This window comes from Eleutherodactylus coqui, chromosome 5 (assembly GCF_035609145.1).
Source record: "Eleutherodactylus coqui strain aEleCoq1 chromosome 5, aEleCoq1.hap1, whole genome shotgun sequence".
Lineage (NCBI taxonomy): Eukaryota > Metazoa > Chordata > Amphibia > Anura > Eleutherodactylidae > Eleutherodactylus > Eleutherodactylus coqui.
The window spans coordinates 81329206-81352190 of NC_089841.1; the positions used below are offsets into that span (position 1 = coordinate 81329206).

At 43.5% G+C, this 22985-nt stretch overlaps 1 protein-coding gene across 3 annotated transcripts in view; it reads right to left on the minus strand.

The window, feature by feature from the left end:
* The window catches only part of PDE4D (phosphodiesterase 4D), a 647997-nt gene that overhangs the window by 213977 nt on the left and 411035 nt on the right, over nucleotides 1–22985 (minus strand). The window contains exon 1 of one of the 3 annotated variants that reach the window (XM_066602774.1): nucleotides 14496–14839. The exons of the other annotated variants lie outside the window; for them this stretch is intronic. Coding sequence (XP_066458871.1) covers nucleotides 14496–14560 — 65 coding nt within the window. The 5' untranslated portion in view covers nucleotides 14561–14839. Of the gene's footprint in view, nucleotides 1–14495; nucleotides 14840–22985 lie in introns of those variants that run through there. 3 annotated transcript variants of the gene reach the window in all.

Genomic DNA, 22985 nt, shown 5'->3' on the forward strand with positions numbered 1-22985 from the left:
CAGGACACAGGTGGTGCCATTTTGGCGCACTTTTTGTACCGGTCCGGTGTCCATAGCTGGACAGAAAGTCATTGCTTGCAAGGAAGGCATCAAAAGTGATATGCTGGATGCCATTAACTATCCCATAGAAAACTGATGCCAAAATTGTTCCCATAGTGTCTTTCAGCTTCTCACAGCAACACTGGAGAAAAAAAAAAAAAGCCAGACATCGGGATATATGGGAACCTAGCCTAAAAGGAACAATGATCAGGCAAGGAACACACACTTGTTTGTTGACTGATCTTTGCTTTTCAGCAAGCATAAAAATGGTCACTGGATGGTTGTATGTTTCCCCCTTGTGAACGATTGTTCATCCCCAGGCCAGCAATCCTTGACCCATGAAATCAATGGGTACAAATTGCTTGAGGTATTGGTGCTCATGACATCGGGCCGAGACCTTAACAGTGGGCTTATCTAGTGCCATATTTATCATACATATAATAGACACCTTATATGTATAGCTAAGGAACCCCACTTTTGGGGGCAACTCAGAAATGGGTTGTATGTTTATTGTAATCATATGTCTTCACCATTATGGTTGGAATCACCCTTAACTTCGTGTCCAGTTGCATTGCTTTAGAGTCCATGCACATGACTATATCATGAATCTGTGTGATATGGATGATTGCACATACTGTTTTGCCCCATGGATTCAGCATGAGAATACGTTCACACATTCAGAATTTGATGAGGATTTAGGCACATATTTTCCACAAATCTTCATCAAATCTGATATCATTCTGTGTCCAATGTAAGTGAGTGGAGTATATAATATTCAATTTGCGTGTTTCATAAAAAAAACATAAGTGTACGTATATGTAACATAGTAACATAGTAACATAGTATGTAAGGCCGAATGAAGACATTGTCCATCTAGTCCAGCCTGTCTATCCTACTGTGTTGATCCAGGGGAAGGCAAAAAACCCCAAGGCCAGAAGTCAATTAGCCCTTTTGGGGAAAAAATTCCTTCCCGACTCCCTAATGGCAATCAGACTGTTCCCTGGATCAACCCCTAATAGTTCCTACCTGCCTATATACCAGGATTGACACTTAACCTAAAATTTATATCCTGTAATATCCTTCTTCAGAAAGACATCAAGTCCCCTTTTAAACTCCTCTATGGATTTTGCCATCACCACTTCCTCCGGTAGAGAGTTCCACAGTCTAACTGCTCTTACAGTAAAGAACCCCTTTCTGTGTTGGTGATGAAACCTACTTTCCTCTAATCGTAGCGGATGTCCTCTTGTTACCGTCGCAGTCCTGGGTGTAAACAGATCACGGGAGAGATCCTTGTGTTGTCCCCTCATGTACTTATACATGGTTATTTGGTCGCCTCTTAACCTTCTTTTTTCTAGAGTAAATAGTCCCAATTTGGATAGCCTCTCTGGGTATTCCAGTCCCGTCGTTCCATGTATTAGTTTAGTCGCTCTTCTTTGAACCCCCTCAAGCACTGTGACATCTTTCCTGAGCACCGGTGTCCAGAATTGTACGCAGTATTCCATGTGAGGTCTGACAAGTGCCTTATATAATGGAAGGATAATGTTCTCGTCCTTCGCCCCTATACCTCTTTTGATGCACCCCAAGACTTTATTTGCCTTTGCAGCGGCTGACTGGCATTGGTTACTCCAGCTCAGTCTATTATCCACTAATACCCCCAGATCCTTTTCCATATCACTTTTCCCTAGTGGTACCCCATTAAGTGAATATTTGTGACATCCGTTCCTCTTGCCCATGTGCATAGTCTTACATTTTTCAACATTGAACTTCATTTGCCATTTTTCTGCCCAAGCCCCCAGCTTATCCAGGTCCGTTTGTAGCCGCACATTGTCCTCCGTTGCATTAATTATATTGTATAATTTTGTGTCATCTGCAAATATTGATATTTTGCTGTGCAGCCCCTCTATCAGGTCATTGATAAATATGTTGAACAGAGTGGGGCCTAATACTGAACCCTGTGGCACCCCGCTAGCGACTGTGGTCCAATCAGAGTACGAACCATTTATTACCACCCTCTGCTTTCTATCGTTGAGCCAATTTTTTACCCACTTACACACGTTTTCGCCCAGTCCGAGCTGCCTCATTTTGTATATTAGCCTATTATGTGGCACGGTGTCAAAGGCTTTAGAGAAGTCCAGATATACAAGATCAATAGATTCTCCCTGGTCCAGCTTAGAGCTTACTTCATCGTAGAAACTGATCAGATTTGTCTGACATGAGCGACCCTTCATGAATCCATGCTGGTGAGGAGTTATTCCCTTAATCTCCTTGAGGTACTCATCGATGGCGTCTCTCAGAATCCCCTCGAAAATTTTTCCCGTTACTGAAGTGAGACTTACTGGCCTGTAGTTACCAGGCTCACTTTTGCTCCCTTTTTTGTAAATTGGAACCACGTTGGCAATGCGCCAGTCCAATGGTACTACTCCGGTCTTGATAGTGTCTAGAAATATTAGGTATAGCGGCCTAGCTATCTCGTCACTTAGTTCCTTTAGTATCCTTGGGTGTATTCCATCTGGGCCCGGTGATTTATCAATCTTAGTTTTCTTTAGACGCTTCCGCACCTCCTCCTGCGTTAGGTATGAGATATTTTGTGAGGAGTTCGTTTTATTCCCCTGCATCTCGTGTGGCATTTCCTTTTCTTTGGTGAACACACTTGAGAAGAAACTGTTTATTAGATTTGCTTTCCCTTCGTCATCATCAATGATTTCTCCTGCATTGTTTTTTAAAGGGCCAGCGCTCTCCCTGCAAATCCTTTTGCTGTTTATGTAGTTGAACAATAGCTTCGGGTTGTTTCTGCTCTCTTTTGCGATCCGTCTTTCTGCTTCCTCCTTGGCAGTTTTAATCGTGTCTTTGCATATTTTGTTTTTTTCCCTGTATGATTTTAGCGCTTCTTCGCTGCCTTGTTGCTTTAGTAGTTTGAACGCTTTCTTCTTTTCATTTATTGCCCCTCGTACCGTCTTGTCGAGCCACATTGGTTTCCTTTTAGCTGAGTTTCTTTTATTTTTAAAGGGAATGAACTGCTCACATGAGGTGATTAGGATCCTTTTGAACTTTTCCCATTTTTCCTCCGTACTGATATTTTTGAGGATGTTGTCCCAATTAATGTTACCGATAGTAGTTCTAAGCTCATCAAATTTTGCTTTACTAAAGTTTAGTTTCTTTGTCACTCCCTGATAAGGCTTCCTATTGATTGACAGCTGGAAGTTGATTATATTGTGGTCGCTGTTCCCCAAGTGCCCCAATGTACAAACTGTGAATTTAAAAAAAATCATTCACAAATTGTATTGCAAAAGTATTCACCACTAGAAGCATTGCAGGAAAATAAATTGCCTCATAGGAGCATTATATGGCAGCACATTGAGTGCCTACAGTAGGGGCTTTGCTAGGGAGGCCCATGGTGCCGGGTGCCTGGGAGGCACTAACAAGCCATATAAAAATGAACAAGTGCTCCAGGTGAAGACAAACCTAGACATGCTTCTTTTATTTAGGGGTTAGTAATATTCAGTTAGGTTCGGAATTACATAATAATATAAAACATACAAAAGTGTTACAACTTGGGGCTGCGGCCACCAACTTAGCACTCCCCGTAGCTGCAGCTTGCTCTCTACCTCCTTCTATAGCAGATGTCCACTCTCACCATATACTCACTCACTGTCTGTGGCCTGAAAGGCACAGATACACTCCTGGCCACTTTTTAAAGGGCCAAGGCACCTTAGTCAACGGTTTCCCTTGCCTATCTGTTTCTGTCCCCGGCTATATTAGGCATTTTTCCCCTGCGGGAGGTACTTCAGTATTGAGGTCCTTCTAGTTTGCTTCAAGTGCTTTCAAGTTGTTTTGATTCCCTGGTTTCTTGCCATCGGCTTCCCCTGCCCACATTCCAGTCTCCATCCCTCACCTCGGCTTGTGATATCGATTACACTTCTGTCCACTCACTGCCTGCCCTGAATTCCCATACTGAACTAGTTCTCTGTGAGTCAACCTCTGACTTTGTTTCTCGTGCTGAAGTGTGCTGTCTGCCCTGACCCAGACTGTCTGACAGCGCTCCTGTTCACACCCGCAGGTACTCCATCTAGGCTTTAGTAGCATCAGCTACTACAGCACTGTAACCAGTTTCTGAGCAAAAGAAATCCCTATTGGTCTCAGTCCCGCAGGTGTCACCTCAGGACTTGGCCGAAAGCCAAACCAGTGAGTGGCTGAGTGGATTCTAGTGCAATAATCCTGATAAAAAAGTTCCACAAGTAATAAATCTTTTGATGTTTGTAATACATGTAACCCATACATTACCAGTTCACTTGTCCAACATTCAGATTTCCCTGGATAGCTATGATGTCGGGCGAGGGCTGACACATGTTTCTAACACTAGGCAGGTCAGAGCTCTGATATTGGAGACTGTTCTGCATATGTATATTGCACTATGCAGGACAGAGCTTCGTGTTGGAGGCTGTTCTGCATATGCATACATACCGGCCTCCGACATCAGAGAGCTGTTTTGCATAGTCTATTCATTTCTAATTGACATAATAAGACTATTCATTTCTAATTTCTCTAGCTATATCTATCTATCTGAGAAATTAAAAATGAATAGTCTCTCATTATATAAATTACAAATGATCTTCCTGATAGGAAATATTTATAACTCACATTTAATTTAAAAAAAAATGCTAATAAAATCATCATGACGGCTCATTTTATAGGTTTCTGTTGAGTAATTCAAAGGAATCCACAACGTGCTTTTCGACCCAAAATAAATAAGAGCTGGGAAGTGTGCTGGTGGCAGGAATATTGGATTGGAACGGGTTAATGGAGTTCTTGGGTCTCAAGATAGACCATCAAATGTTTGATCGGTGGGGGTCCGACCTGTGAGTGCCGCAACTCCTTCATTGTTTAGACAGGCGCAGCAGTGTTGGACCTTGAAAGTGACACACATTTTGTCCACGCCAAACCAAGAAGTTGAGCTCTTACCATTAACACAATCTCATCTAGTAGCAGAAGCAGATAAAAATAGGGCCAGAACTTTTGCGTGTTGTTTTCTAGTGAAATCCTAGGACATGCTATAAAAAGCTTCACAATCAATAAGTAGGCTCCAGAAAGTTTTCCTGACATCGCTATGCACTGAAAAGCTGCAGCACTAATTCCCACAAGTCTGTTTAATTCTCAAGCCATTGCAGTTTTTCCTCGAGACTTTGTGTGTTCCTCAGTCCTCATCTTATCACATACAGTAGAAGTAATGTATATAAGACCCAACTCGCTTCTACACAGCACCCGTATCCTGTGCCATTGTATCTGAATGGCAGTGATGATAGGACAAGTCCTTGACTACACCAAGATGCAGACAAATAAATCAATACGTGAAGAGGTGACTGTGTTGGAAATTAACACCAAGATAGTTTCTGCTGATTTTCCTTTTCCTTTTGGGGGTTGGAATAATTTATTGCAAGACAAGGCATTATCCTCACTGATGGAATCTCACGTATAAGTCACTCGTAAGCCGCATTCGCCGTCTGCAGAACATTTTATTCCACCTTCACACAGTTGCCAATATTCCGCTAAGCTATGGTGGAGCTCAGAACAGTAGACAAGACACATAAGAGAGGACAAGTGTAAAGGTCTGGGATGGGTGCTGCTGCTTCTTCTTCTTATGGAGACCTCCAAGATGCAGTAGGGCGCCTTCTAGGTCATGCAATGATCCCTGGGAAAAAAGTATGCAAATGGGAGAGGGGGGAAAAAATGCCTCAATAGCTGGCGCTACAGAGGCATTTTTCCATCTCCAATTTATATTGCTGGTTGACAGACCATATGATGTATGCAGTTATAGCACCGTGTGAAAGTACAGAGAATACAAGACAGGGCTGTGAGTAGAAGCACTATCCACATGATGCACTCGCTTTGGTGTAATGGAATTTTGTGAAGCACGTTTCACTTAAATTGTTCTAATTGACTGAACAGCCATGAGCCCAAATAGTCATTTGACCCCAATGCAGGTCTGGAGATTACGTTAAAATTTTCTGTTTAAGTATCTTTCCCTATGAAGCATTACATGTGTAGAACCAGCAGTGTGACTATAGTGTGTGCAGAAGTATGGCTGCACCTGGGCCTTAAGTCTCCTGGGTCCAAGCGTCCCACTGCCTATGACCAGTACTATAAATACACTGTAAATCATGGGTCTTAGTCAAGAGTCTGGTACATATTTCGCACTAATGCCCAGGAGCTTCTGTATACATTGTCTATTTTAACCTCTTCATAGGGCATTTATACATATTTATAAATATTCTACAGAAGTAGTAATCGTTAACATGACTGGTGCATTCCCTTAACTACAATGCTGTAGATCAAGTTATCATAATGCATGAAATGTCAAGTTAACATTTGCTACACTATACTACAAAAAATAATTGGACACCTGAGCAAGACTCAAAATAGGATTTATTTACATATGTTAATACGTAGTGGGGCCTCTTTTGGCCCTAATGATATCACAAAGTCTCTGTGGTATACTTTCTACTAACATCTGATATACTTCAGCTGTTATTTCCCTCCATTCATCCTGCAAATGTCTGGTGAGTTCTCTCAAAGAAGATGCATTGGCCCACATACAATGGTGCAAAGAGCACAGTCATTGGACAGTTGAGCAATGAAAGAACAGTCCCTGGAGTGACAGATTACGCTACTCCATCTTCTAATCAGATGGACGTACCTGGGTATGGAGGATTCCGGGAAAATGCATTTTCGTCTGAGTGTGCTGTGCCAACAGTTAAGTATGGCGCTGCTTCCATTACGGTCTGGGTATGTTTTACGTGGCATGGTCTCAGTCTGTTGGTTGTAGTGGCAAGAACCATGAACACAGAGGTGTACCCTGATATTCTAGATAATAATGTGGTTTGAGAAAACGGATGTTCTTGATTGGATTGGCTGCACAGAGTCCCGAACTAATCATTACTGAACATCTTTTAGACAAACTGGAACGTTGAATGCTGTTCATATATCCTGACCATCTTCTTTGAGAGAACTTGCTGCACTTTTACAGGATGAATGGAGGGAAATACCAGCTGAAGTGTATCAGATGTAGAAAGTATGTCACAATTATGTCATTAGGGCCAAAAGGAGCCCCACTAAGTAGTCCTATATGGAAATAAATAGTACTTTTAGTTCTTACTCGGGTGGCCAATTATTTTTGTTGAGATCATGTAGTAAGAAATACTATACAAACATGTTTTAGCTATTTTGCTCATGTGGGGTTTACGGCCCTTATCTTTTAGATGTTTGGCTCACAAAATAATTTCATTACTGCTTTCCTAACATCTATGGATGTTTTTAGTTTTTTTTTTAATAATATATATTTTATACAAAAAGTACACAAAACCATTTTAATATTTTGTTTTACATTTTTTGTTCACTCACACAATAAAGTGATTCATTGTACATTATTTTCTAATTTCTAGCAACTATGTTTTTTTTTTTTAGTGCCATCTTCCTTTGTTTTATGCAATAAGGGCATGTGTCTTGGTGCCAAATATCAACACATGCCACTAACCCATCTGCAATATAAAGTGTGTGTGATACCACCAGATCTCCATATTGTGGAGATACTAGCTTTGGATCGCTCATGATAGGTACCATAGGGTACGCCTGTACTTCAAGCAGTCCGTACGTAGATCTTCCAACTCAAAGTAATAGTTTATTTTTCTACAGCTTGTAGGGGTTTTCCAGGCAGCGCTAGTTGTCAATGCCGGGATACCCTGGGCTCGGAGCAGGAGCCTCTGCTCCGACCTCTATGTAGTGGTCACTGCTTGTAATTGCAATTACAAAGCACAGCTTCTATTAGGCTGCCTTCACACTTGCGAGAAATGTGCATGTTTTTTGAGCAAGGCGAGAGTGAGTAAAAACGCAGAACTATGAAACCAATGATTTTCAATGGTTTCCTTCACATTTGCGATGTTTTCACTCCTGCGATGTGGAGTTTTGCTTTTCTTTAATCTTTCATGTTTCCCAATGGAGCCTCCTTTTTATCGCATCACAAAGCAGGAACCTGCGATTTCATGCAGTGCGTTTAACATAAGAAAGTCCTATTGACCTTCGCACTAAAAAAATTGCGGCTAAAACACGATAAAAAAAAGCGCAAGAAAAATCACAAGCGGCAGCAGTGTTTTTGCAAGAAAAAGCAGCTCTGACTCTCAAAAATCGAAGTTACGATTTTGCCATGCCGATATCGCGATTATCAGTGTGAAGGAGCCCTTACAATGAGAGCTGCACCTGCATTACAAGCGCCAGATGCTTCCGCTCCGAGCCTGGTGTATCTGAGCACTGACAACTGGCGCTGCCTGGAAAACCCCTAAGGGCTTATTCAGACATCCGTATATCAGCTGGGTTTTCAGGCCCGGCCGATATACGCTGTCCCTCTCTGCAGGGAGAGGAGGATGGGGCGGGAGTAGTGCACTGAGCTCCTGCCCCTTCGCCACTATTTGTACTGGGATGGGGCGGAACTTTGCTCCACCCCCCTCCTATTGTAAATAGTGGCGAGCGGTGGAGAGAGGGCAGGAGCTCAGTGCACAAATCGCACCATTTTACCGACATTTCGAGTAGCGTTTTTGAACGCATGTCAACACACCCCATTATTGTGATGAGTGATCAGGTATTTTATATTTTTTCTGTCTCTCAGGCCGGTGTGTCACACAGGCATAAGTGTATTTAGGCGTGCATTTGTGCTGTGTATTTGCGCAATGGCATTGCTTATTTGCGCTCATTTGCATGTTTTACTGTACTTTTAGCGTGCACATTTGTGCGCAAAAAAAAAAAAACCATGCAAGCATGCTCCCATTCATTGAAATGGGCAATTAAGTTAGTGCTCTTTCACACTGGCGAGCGCGATATCGCCGGCAAGAAAATGGTGGCAATATCGCAAATATATGCTCATGCGATGTCTGAACGTCAGAAATGCTTTTTACGGGAAAATAATCTTGCATTGCTGCTGCTTGCGATTTTCTCATGCGACAGGCGGCAACAGATGTTGCTAATGTTAAAACCACATCGCAAGTTCGTGCGTTGCGATGCGAGAAATCGGAGGCTCTATAGAGGGAACAAAAAAAAAGCAAAAAACGAGGGCATGCGGCGATTTCCAAATCTTGCAACATCGCGGGACAGGAAACATCGCAAATGGGAATTAAGCCATTGAAAAGCATGGGTATCATAATTCTGCGTTTTCACGCACTCTCAGAACGCTCAAAAGTCGTGTGATTTTCTTGCCAGTGTGAAGACAGCCCTAATTGGCTCAATATGTGCTGTTTTTGTGCGCTAAAAGTAGAGCATCTTGCATATTTTTTAGCGCAACCGAAATTAGTGCACAAAATAGGTCTATGTAATAAATCCATTGAAATCAATGGGCTCTATTCACTATGACTTGCGCACAAAAATTGTGCGCAAATACGTTTGTATGACACGGGTCTAACAAATACAGCTGAATGTTTAAAGAACCCCGACAAAGTGCAGTAACCATAGTTACCATATAAAGCCTTTTATGTATGACTTTATAACGGATCTATGTTGTACAAACACATAATGCGGCTCTCATAGTCTACAATGGCGCAAACCGGGGCACAGAGGGGGAGATGTTCTATCAACGTAACTTAACTGTCGGATTTATTATCATCGGCACATGGTGACCTAATATATGTAGAGCCCCTGCACCTACAGATAATACTACACCCCCTAGTAGTTTTCTAGTATAATGGACACCAACATAAATGTGTCGGTCTTGCATGGCCGCCCCAACTCCTGACAAGGCATGGGAGTGGCGTCGTTGGTATTAAGTCACAAAACTTTTCTGCAAGCGGGGCTTGTGCCAAATATTGTACAAGAGGCATCTGATAAATCTCCACCACTGAGTTCTTCTTCCTCATAGACTCTTATTCACACAAGCGTCTCTGATTTTGGTCAGTAAAAAACGTAGTGATTTTAATCGGTCTATTGGTCCTCGCTGCATCTATATAGGTTGTATGTCCATTATTTACTACCATGTGTCGTGCGGTTTTTTTCTTGCATGCCAAAAATGTGAAAGGAGGCCCAATTATTTTCTAACATTGCTTAGCAATGATCAGTAAAAAATGACGTGCCCTGTGCGCACTTTGAATTTTTTTGAAAACCTATTGACTTAAATGGGGGATTGACATTTGAGAAATTGGACCAGAACAGGACATGCCATGATGCCCCACTGGCTCTAAGGCTGCCCTCACACGAGCGGATTTGAATTGCGGATTCTGCTATCGGCGTCCGTGCAGACAATCAGCGGTAAAACGCGGGCATTGAAAGGCATGTATTTTCGATTTTTCTTTAGCACTCACAGACACGAATTGCGTGAGCGGAAGAAATTTTGCAGCATGCTCTATTTTACCGCAGATTCTGAGTGGACAGCCTCCACTGATGTCAATGGAGGCGTGTGCAACCCCCAGACCGTATGCTATTAACATTGTGTATGGGCTGCGGGTACTCACATCATCGCTAAGCGATGGTGCGGGAAATACAAACAAGAAATCCAAAACCTGTACGGTGAATGGCCGCCTGCGAGCCTCTGCAGTCATTTGCAATACAGGTTAGTGCCGTACGCAGGGTCACTGGCCGGGCTCACAGCCGGAATCCACTGTGGGCCTACTGCATGCAGAATGTGACCCGCTCATGTGAGCCTGGCCTGATGGATACTTGTGCTGTCAGCTGCAAATGCACAGATGTGGAAATAACCCTTTAATGCCTAAATATCATATCATGCAGCATTACATAACATAGTAGATTGACTCCACAGAGCGGCAGACGGGCTGCAATATCCACCTGTAGGCTCTGCCATGTGCTGCCGTGCAGGGACAGGCATGTGGATGTGCCATGTGCACGAGCCATTAGGCACTCGGTGGGCGATCATACTGTAAAATGGGGATATTCTCCCCTCGAAGCAATACATCCAGGAGACAATAGCTCCAGAATACAGGATGCCACAGTTTAGAAATGACTGCAACAGAGCAAAATCAGAACTCAGAGGCCTAAATCAGTCATAGGAGTCATCAGACATACATCAGTCATAGGAGTCATCAGACATACATCAGTCATAGGAGTCATCAGACATACATCAGTCATAGGAGTCATCAGACATACATCAGTCATAGGAGTCATCAGACATACATCAGTCATAGGAGTCATCAGACATACATCAGTCATAGGAGTCTGTAGGAGTCATCAGACATACATCAGTCATAGGAGTCATCAGACATACATCAGTCATAGGAGTCTATAGGAGTCATCAGACATACATCAGTCATAGGAGTCTATAGGTGCTGGATTATAAACTCTCACTTTCATGCCAGGAGGAAAACTTTCCCAATCAACGTACTCCATAAGATAAGGATAGCATTCATATTTTATGAAGCACTTTCCATCCATAAAGTGTGATTTATTGATGCTGACATCTTCTGGAGCCTCTTCAGTATATACCATAGAGCGGCATGATGATCAGCGGACATAAATGGCTAATCATGGCTTGGTGTCTGCTCATTGTAAAGCCCATGAGTGATTGCCTTCGGATTGCTGTAAATACGATCATCTTTCTTTCGGTGTCGGCGCTCTGGGTAACACACAAACAATGTACATATTTGCCAGGCTATCATGTTGTTCTGGCCGCAGCAATTACACAGATAAGGTCTGTTAATGACAGCCGGCGACGCTGGGCCCGAATCACTATGCAGAATATGTATTTACTTAGAAACTCAAACAAAAGATTTCCAAAGGTCATCATTGTGAAGAAACAATGCAATGTTCTGTCAGAGGCTTCACGGCAGGACATAGTGAGACAAGTCCTCCAAGAGAGGGGCGCAAGGACATGTAGCCACCATGGAGGGTCTGCCAGAAGTTCTCACAACAGGGACGGGCCCAACCAGGGGGGCATCACCTCTCTCCGAGGGCCCCTAGGAGCCACATAGTCGGACTCGATGGAACCTATACAGCATCAATCTTCAACATATCAAGAAAAATAGCGCAGTAGCGGCAGGCAGTCTATAATTTTTACTGCGACTTTGCTGGACTGATTAAAATTCCAACTAATTAATCTATTCACGAATTTAACATCCCGAGTGCTGTCTGAATTTGCAACTGAAAGAACTCAGACCCATTAAAATGAATGCAATCATTTATATGTGTGATTTTTTTCACAGACCAATGATCCGCGTTTAAAAAAAAAAAAAAAAAACGCAATATGTCCTATTTTAGGGTGTCTTCATACATCGAAATTGTCCATTAAAAAGTCAATGGGTGTGTGAAAAAAAAAACGGACTACACTTGCATGACAAGCGTATGCACTCTGTTTTGTTTTTCTCACACCCAATGACACCAATGGGGATTTTAAATGATATCAATTGGGCCGCCTTCTGCTTTTTTTTTTGACGCACATAAAAAACAGATTATACTTGTTAAAAACGTAACAAAAGCTGATGTAATCCGCACATACACTCGCCATGATCCGCACATACACTCGCCATGATCCGCACATACACTCGCCATGATCCGCACATACACTCGCCATGATCCGCACATACACTCGCCATAATCCGCACATACACTCGCCATAATCCGCACATACACTCGCCATAATCCGCACATACACTCGCCATGATCCGCACATACACTCGCCATGATCCGCACATACACTCGCCATGATCCGCACATACACTCACCATGATCCGCACATACACTCGTCATGATCCGCACATACACTCGCCATGATCCGCACATACACTCGCCATGATCCGCACATACACTCGCCATGATCCGCACATACACTCGCCATGATCCGCACATACACTCGCCATGATCCGCACATACACTCGCCATGATCCGCACATACACTCGCCATAATCCGCACATACACTCGCCATAATCCGCACATACACTCAGTGTGAAACTGGTCAGTTTCTCACTGACCAAAATCGCCCTTGCCCATGTGAATAGGGCCTTGGCATATGTACAAGAGGTCTGAGATACGCCATACAACCTTTATAACATCAGTCACCAAAGTCACCGTTCGCACAGAAACAAAAGTCGCCTCTTCTTATCCGTCTCTTGAAAGCTAAAAAAAAAAGTATTCAAAAATGTAAATGAGCAAAAAATCGCTAGCTATTAGCCCGGTCTCATACGAATGGATAGGAATTGCGGATTCAGTGAGCTTTTGATCCACAGTAATCCGCGGATCAATCAAATCAATTGAATTGGACAATTTCACTCACATTAGCGCATCAGAATTGTGTAATCCACTTGTGGAAAATAGAACGCGGCATGTTCTACTTTACCGCAGTATCCATTACCTTGCATATAACCTGCGGGTATCTGCGTTATCGTCAAGTCGCAGCACTGAAAATATAAACAAACAGGCAACAGGCGACTATGCAGTAATACGCAGTATATTACACAGCTATGTGCAGGGTCACCGGCTGCGATCAGTTGCAGGCCGCCGCGAGCAGATTCCACATATGGCCGTGTGAGCCCGGCCTGAGACCGTTCGTATCAGGGTTTCTAGGTACAAGTAAGGGGTTACGGTACAAGAACAGCGCAGCCTTCAGAGCCAAACTGTCAAAAATATTGGCACCTCCATAAGAAACCTGCTGAATCCTGTTCCACAGTAAGTCAGGATGAGAGTGTATTCATACAGGCGGTTTTCACGCGCACGCTCTGTCCAATAACGATATAGATGGATCTCACGCATAAAAATAACACATTGATTTCAATGTGTATATTCAAGTGCGCCAATTTTCTCTTGCAGCGATGTTGTGAGGTTGAAAGATTGCTGCATGTCCTATTTTTGGGCGATTCCTTGCAAGTAATCACCTATTTCCTAAAAAGATTACATCGCACTCGCATGCCACGCATTTCGCTTGCGAGTGTGATCTCATTTCTTACCATTGAAACTATTGGAAACACTTGCGATAGTTTTCATGCGTATGCCAATCGCTAGTGCATAGATATGATATGATTCCTTTTTTTTTTATTTCAAAAACGCATCCCCTCGCACCCAGAATCGCAAGTTTTAGAGTACACAATCAGTCCGAATTTCTCGTTCGCCTATGCAAATACATCTTTAGCCGGATCAGGCATAGCTGTCACGGCTCCATTCTGAACAGAGGATACAGCACTAATGTGAACGGAGCTGATTACCGTACATGGTAAAGCGTAGTAGCAACACGTTCTCTACTACAGAATATATTATATCAATATACTAAAGACCGTTTACGAAAAAGCGACATCTTAAATAAAAATGCAAATTGCGGCAGTCTTAATATTTCTCTTCTCCATCATCTCTCCAAGTAAAATCATTGCAGTCGGTTTACTAGCAATCCTATTAAAAACGATGAACGCATCATGCTGCGCCGAATGACAAACTCAGCGTTGCTACACCTATATCACAACGAAGTATACAAAGTATATCTATACTTTACCAGAGCCCGTCCGTTGTCCTAAGGGAACTTGTAGAGCGGGATCTTGGCTTGAGTACAATACTCATGTTGAGAAGTCGGAGAAGTCAGTGATTAGAAGAAATCGCAGGTCTTCCAGTGGTTCCGCAGCAATCCATAGTCTGCTGTAGGGCGACTGGTGAGGATCAGACCGGCTGTGGCTGCTCCGCTTCCTACCTGAGTCCCATTCAGCTAGGAAATGACAGAGCTCCTAGCCTGAGTCTTAAATTTCCAGGGGAGGAACTGCAGCTTCAGTGTATTCTCCATCTAGGTCACATGAAGCCTGCGCTGCTGTGCGAGCCTCCTGCCTGTCTGACACCCAATCTTACAAGGAGGGGGAAGAAGAAGCAACTAGGCAGGCCAAGGAAATGCCATTTTCATTAGCACTGCTCCGCTGAGTCTTAGTTACCAGAAGGAAGAATATAATTGTCTTATCCACCTATGGGATTTACCTGCCAACATTTCTATCCACCCACACTATGAACTCACCCGGACAGTGAGTAAACGCTAACGCACGTCACGGGCGTAGGGACTGCGAGGCTTCATACTGTAACTTTATACAATCATGAAATACACATGTAGCAGAGTTGAGTTTGTTAATTAAAAGTAGGCATTTATTCTTCTGTGCACGGCTCCAGCCACTCGTTCACTGGTTGCTTTCTTTCAGCTCACCTAAAAAATACTCGCTAGTTGATTAATTATCATCTGGTGTAAATAGGTAATCTTTGTTTGTCAACAACTAGCAGGGCGGTTGTCGTGGGTCACTTCACCTTTCAAACGCTGATTGGTTCCTGGAACGCTGATTGGTTTTAGAACATTTTGCCCTCCCACTTCGGCTACATTCACACAGGCGAGCGCCATATCAGGTCAAGAATCTCAGCCCAATATCGCGCTTGCCGACTATTTTCATGGTGATGTGAAGCGTTTTTGATTAAAAATCGCATTGCTTCTGTGAAATTGCGATCCTCACACATAACTTGTCAAGGGGAAGCATCACACGGCAAGCAAGTGCCATGCAATGTCTTTAACCCTTTCCAATCCACTGTCTGATGTCCGAGGACATTCTGATTGAAGGCTGTACAACTCCGATGCCGGAAGACGTCCGGCAGGGTATTCTTACTGTATATTACTGACCGCTCTGTTGTCGGGGGGCCTCTCCAGCATGTCCAATACTGCAGTACTGGCTCTAGACTGCAGATGGCGTCATTGTATAATGGCAGAAAGAGAAAGCCCCCTAGGAAACCCTGAATCCAAAATTGGATTGCAAAGGGTTAAAGGTCCCAATGAAAACAATGGGCGAGGCGATCTGAGGGAACACCCCAAAACAGAATATCCTGCTTTTTTTTCCTCGTATGATTGGATCCATGCAAAAGAATGTATTTCATATTTGTGCAAGTTTATCACTCATGTGAATAAGACCTTAACCCTTTGCAATCAAATTTTGGATTCAGGGTTTCCTAGGGGGCTCTCTCTTTCTGACATTATACAATGGCGCCATCTGCTGGCAAGAGCCAGTACTGTGGTATGGGACATGCTGGAGAGGCCCCCCGACAACAGAGTGGCCAGTAATATACAGTAAGAATACCCTGCCGGACATCTACAACATCAAAGCTGCACAGCCTTCAATCAGAATGTCTTCAGACGTCAGACAGTGGATTGGAAAGGGTTAATGCTCATTGTTTCCCCTAAAACATGCAAGTGATCCTCGACTGAACAGTCCTGGGGGTGGGGGGGGGGTCTTCAAAAGAACACGCAGTGCTACGGTGTTTGGCCCTCAGATGAATACTCAATACTGCGGCCTCTTCTAGTAGCGAGTGTTCACTCAAATACCGCTCACACAGTGACCGATGAGCGTGTGTTCAGAAGGATTTTAAATACACGCTTGCCAAAGAAGCTCACGCCACCTAATGGTATTTCAGCCCATGTAAGGGCTCCTGCTCACGGGTGGATATTTGCTGCAGAATTCACAGCGGGTGTCCGCCCATGCGGGCCATCCGCAGTACAGATGATACTTTCAGCGACCAGGTATATGCGAAAGCCACTGCTCTCAGGCCCGGACTCCGGCTCTGCAGTGTGCAGGAGGCCTTAATGCTCCCAACATAGCCCTATAAATACAATACAGGTAACTAGTTGTGAGCCAAAGCAATCATCACAAGAGCACAAGTACTGACCTAACGGAAGCACATACCCCGTTTCCCTGAAAATAAGTCAGGGTCTTATTAATTTTTGTTTCAAAAGATTTTACTTTTTACATGTATAGCTGCTTGGACACTATTTACGTTGACTTTTTTTTAGTTCAAGCATCCTCAAAAATCCTGAAAAATCATTCTACATCCTCAAAAATCCTGCCAGAGCTTATTTTCAGGGTAGGTCTTATTTTCAGGGCAGGTCTTATTTTCAGGGCAACAGCAGTGCTCTGTAGTTTTGCATAGGACTGCCGGTAAGCATCACTCATTAGTGCACATAAAATGCTCAGCGAAGCAAATTATCGAATGGTAAATTTAGCTCTGCTGCATCTGTATCATTATATCACCCAACTATTACGCAGACATTGTACTTTCTGATTCTTAGCACCCAATAGGTAACCCTTTATCAATATCATGCTCCTTTTTTAACCACACCTTTAAAATATAAGTTTTTGAAGAACTAATACTTTCCTGTACTAGAAACTTCCATAATTCTTCAACTCGTCTCATATTTTTATGCAACTAGTAATGCAAAATATCTATTAATCCTGCAGCCAATGTGTCCCGCTATACATTGAATTAATGAACTTCATAAATGAGTTGCTGGCAGGTATAAGAGCAGCAGGTTGCAGACGACCGCCGTGTTGTAATAGCCTCGCTCTGCCTGTAATTCAAGTGCTGTATTAATGAGGACCTCTACTGGAGCTTTCAGGTATCACTGTTTAACCCAAAGCTGCTAACCTGCTGCAACAAGTTATCATATATTAACACAACAAAAGCCATTGAAAAGTTTTTGGAAAAGCTATTTAATGTGTAAAGTGACAAGTTGAACTTTGCTACAACTGTATCGTTGCCCAGAGATCAGACCAACAGGAAAGCAATTATTAAGATAAATAAGTACATTAAAGGCGTCAACAATTTTGAGTGCCATAAGAATGTCATGAGAAAGTTATAATAGGCACTATTAGGGTGTATTCATACAGTCGATGTCCCCAATGCGAGTTCCATCCGATTCAGAACTCGCATGGGGAAAAAAACAATAATTTAAATGGGTCCACTCACACAAGCGTTTTTTGACTCAGGCTTCCTCCATACGGCCAAGAGCGATATTGAACCGTGAAACTCAGCCCTATATTGTACTTATGCAAGTGCGATGTCCTCAGGGATGTCAGGCGTTTTTGAGTACAGCTGCGATCCTCAAGTGTTTCCCATTGCTTTCAATGGCAAACGCACTGCACTCATATGCACTTAAAAAGAATGGGCGATACAAGTCCTATTTTTGGGCATTCCCTCGGAATGCATGTAACCTTTTTCTAAAATTTTGTGCAAGATTTGTGATTTCGCAACGAACGATTTTCTCGGCCGTGTGAAAGTGGCCTCAAATTGATTATTTGCAGCATGTCTTATTTTTGGGAGCATTGAGACTGGGATGGGAAACTATGGACTCAGATCTATTAGCCTGATTGCAGAGTGACTACAAAGACTGTCTCTCACTCTGGAGGACTGGACATGTCCGTCCATTCCAAGGACAGACCATCGCTTTCAACAGGTGCTGTGCAATGCTTCATCTCCCCTGCGGTGGTGCTGTAAGGAAACTGAACACTTGCTGTCAAACGTTTCAGCATATTAAAAAGTAAAAGTTTCCGTCATGTCCCGAATTCTTGGCATCTGTGGCCACGCGTGTGCACCACTGCTCTATTCGCTTCAGAGGGACCACTGGAAATAGCTGAGCTCAAATGTTAGGATAGAGGATGACTTTCTGAGATAGGCCAACTGCTTTAAGGAGAATTGCCTGTGGGCCTAGAAATAGGATAATCTATGTTAAAGGGGTTGTCCCGCGCCGAAACGGGTTTTTTTTTTTCAACCCCCCCCCCGGTCGGCGCGAGACAACCCCGATGCAGGGAGGTAAAGAAAGCTTACCGGAGCGCTTACCTTAATCCCCGCGCTCCGGTGACTTCAATACTTACCGCTGAAGATGGCCGCCGGGATCCTCTGTCTCCGTGGACCGCAGCTCTTCTGTGCGGTCCATTGCCGATTCCAGCCTCCTGATTGGCTGGAATCGGCACGTGACGGGGCGGAGCTACACGGAGCCTGCATTCTGCACGAGCGGCTCCATAGAAGACTGCAGAAGACCCGGACTGCGCAAGCGCGGCTAATTTGGCCATCGGAGGGCGAAAATTAGTCGGCACCATGGAGACGAGGACGCCAGCAACGGAGCAGGTAAGTATAAAACTTTTTATAACTTCTGTATGGCTCATAATTAATGCACAATGTATATTACAAAGTGCATTATTATGGCCATACAGAAGTGTATAGACCCACTTGCTGCCGCGGGACAACCCCTTTAAGCTTATTGACGAGAGTGCATTCTAACAAAAAGAACGTGTCCAAAGCTCACAAGTCTTTTTAGGTCTTTTTTTCAGAAAAAGCTATTTTGTTTTATCTCAGATGAGGATTTACTATAAAAAGGAGAAATAGAACTTATCTCCTTATAAGGCCGCCTGCAGATGGCCGGGTCGGATCCCCTGCGAGAATTCTCGTAGCGAGATCCGACCCGCGTCACTGCAGGGACCAGTGCGGCACTCACATGCTCCCGTGGCTCTGGCTCTGTGATGTGCCTGCTGCCGCCCAGCCGGCCCATGCGCAGAGTGGAGCCGGCGTGTCGGTAGTGACATTTCTATGTGGGCCTCTGCGAGACCCGCACAGAAATAGAAAATGCCGGAATTTGTTTTCCGTGTGTGTTTTCACGCAGACAAATCACGGCCGTCTGCATAGCGGGCAGGCACGGGTGGAAATTCTGCGGGAAATCCTGCCGTGGAATTTCCGCCCGTGTGCAGGGGGCCTTATTCAGCTATTTGTAGGATCTCATCTTGCAATACACAATGTGATTATTATAACTTGTTATTTATACTACAGCAGCTGATTTGTGCAACAATGTATAAACTAATCATGCACTTCGGTTCTTTTTATAAGGTCCAAGAAATCGTTCAGATCCCCATGATCCGTGAGAATGCATGCACGACTGAACCACAAAGGATAAATGTATTTGCTGTTTAGTTTCTGCATGCATAAAAACCAAACAACTGCCTGTTTACTATGAATCAAGGCGAGCGGGATGGAACGATCCACGGCCCCCTCACCTCTATACTCTCAGTGATGGTGGTGTAAAAGCATAGGAAGGATCAAGCATCTGATCCCTACATGTCGTCCCCTGTGAAAGCAGCTTTAGGCCCCCTGTCCACAGCCGTTGCGGAATATCGCCAGCGATATTCTGCCGCAGGGGAGCAGGGGGGAGCATCGACAGGTCTCAGCAGTGAGCCTATTTGACAGATAGAATCGCGGTATGCCACGATCTAGATCCCGCAAGCGGAGAATCGCTATGATTCTCCGCTCGTGAATGCTGCGGCTGTGCTTTCCAAAGCAACGCTATGGAAAGCGTGCACTGCGTTACCCACGGCTGGATTATCACCGTGGGTAACGCAATGAACAATCGCCTGTGGACAGGCAGCCTTAGACAAGTCACACAACAGATACATAGAAGGTTTTACAGTACGTCAGGAAATACAACTGAATTGGAACTGAATAAAAAAAGAACATTTCGTAACATTCACAGTAAATCACATATATTGGTCCAATCTGCATTCTATTGAAACTGAATGGGAAGGAATTAACCTCTTGATTAACTGTTCTTTTTCTCAGTCACTTTTAATTTCTGGCCAATTACTATTTCTCTAATAGCTATTATTTAGATATACAGATGTGGCAAGCAGCACCATAATTGTGCCAGTGAACTACTCCAATAGTGTAGCAAGCTGTCCATTCAAAGTGGATGGCAATGGATGAGCTATGCAAATAGTGTAGATATCATAGATATGTCTTTTAAGAGCAAAGAACATATAATATAGGCCAACGCCAGCTTTAGGTGAGATAGCAGAATTTTAATTGCGCCCCACTCTTTAATCAGACCTTTTGACAAGCCTTGTAATAATAAATCCTTGTTATCCGCCATTGTTACAAGGCTTGTTAAACAGTCTGACATTGACTTGTAGGAAATCTGCCTTCTGATAGGTGGCGCTGTAGAGGCATTTCTCCATCTTCCCATTTTCATAAATTTCCCTTTCTCCTCACTAGCTGCTCTCCCTAAGGAGAACCAGTTACATTCCTGACCTATGCAGAACTAATAACGCCAAAATTGTAAATGCATCTACAAGTATAATCAGTAACAGATACAAATTGGGAACCAACAGCTTGTGTGTAGAACGACCTCCATGACATTAAATAACTTCATGGCACTAACTCCATATAAAAAAAAAGCAATAAAAAGTCAAATAACATCCCACATTGATGATTACGAGCTGAAGTTTCCACATTAGACAGGAGTTAAAAGAGCACAATTGCAGGAAATGCACTGTCAGCCACATCCGGCTGTGTAATGCCAACAAGAGAGGTACTGTCTTCCCATATACTCTAATTATCAGCGGATAATCTGGTGTACAACTTCAGAAGATAGAGGATTTGGCGATGACCTGCTGATACCAGAGAACAAGACACACAACATTGTGGAGCTATTGTTACTCTACATCCTGTATAGGAATAAACAGTGGGAAATGCAATCACATCAATCACCAAAGGGAAGAAAAATAACAAAATTAAAGGGCAATTTTTCAGTATAGTAGTCTGCAACAAGCAGGGATAATAGGAGCTCTACACACCACCTACTGTCCAAAAATGGTACAGCAGCTTCTTAAACTGATCACCTACTTTTGGATAGTTGTTACCAAATATAGGAGCATAGAATGAGACATTTGAACACATAGTCTGTATTTGAGAAATGTTTTATGTTCTTGATGACATTTACATTGTGTTCTACCTTCAGCCGTGACACATCGGGATATTGTGCACAGATTGAATTTCATGAGTGACAGCATGGGAACGGGCAGCTAGGTAAGTATGCAAAGCACATCCCCAGACTTCTTGGGACCTGTCCTTTGAGTACTATAACAATAACTTTATGGTGCTCACAGGTGACGAAAATAAACTACAAAGCAGTATATACTGTGCACAAAGTGTAGGGTGTGTTTCAAGCTTGGTTGAGTCACGGACAAAGCTGCAGGACTGCATTGAACATACTTCTCTCCTTTAGGGGATCACAAGATTACTTATACCCATCAAATCAAATGGAACTGACTGAGGCCAAGGCTGTATTTACACGGGCGATTTCTTCAAGCGAGTTCTGTCCAAATGTGATATAGACAGAACTCTCAAGAGAAAATGACCCATTTTCCAAGTGTTTATACACATGGGCAATTTTTCTATTACATCGATAGCTCAAGATAGAAAAATCACAGCTTGTCCTATTTTTGGGCAATATTACTCATTATTTTCGATGGGAGAAAAAAAAAATAGGATTCGCATGTACATGCAATTTTCATTTTACCACGGATCATGCACGGATGTGCTCTATTCATCTCTGTGGGAGCTTACGATCTACAATGCATCTGCAGATATATTTGCGGATTTGAAGGTCAAAATCAATTAAGTAGGTGGGAAAAGGCTGGCAGGTGGCGTTGGGGATTTTTGCCATGAGGATGATCTGCAATGCATCCACGTACACTTATTTGGAAAAAACACAATTTGAGATCTCTGGCAAGCAATAAGCAAATTAATTTAATGATGAACTCGCAGGGTATCTGCTGCAGAAATCCGCATGAAAAATGGACATGAGGCCTTAGGAACCTAAGAAAAATCCCAAGCAGAATCACATAAAGCTCTTTATTCTACAATGCACTTTGGTCCAATGTCCAGATGTGGATTTTAATTATAAAAGCCGTGCGTGTCTCCTGTGCGGGAGAGCTGCAGCTCTAGAAGCCCATAGGGATGCATTAGCATCCGCAGGGCATCTAAAAGCATGCAGATGTGATTTTTCTTCCCGGCTCCATTTTCCTATGGATCCCGCAGGGACGGCTTTCATTGAAGTCAATGGAAGCCGTTCTATCCATGGCACAGCCATAACTGTCATTGTGTCTGTGCCGCAGATCTGAGGGCTAGCAGGACATTAAAAAAAAATTGCACTGTGCATGTGTCTGGCACGTCCGCCATGCTAAAGAAAGAAGATCCAGCCAGCACAGACGAGATCCGTGTTGGTGCCAGAGAGGTAAGAAAACTTTTTTTCTGTGCATGGCAGCGGGCATGCAGGGATTCCGCTGCGGGATTCAGCAATGGAATCCGTGCGTGCAAGTGTAGCATAAACATGGTTCCAAATACTGTAAGACAGGTTGACAGATTCTCC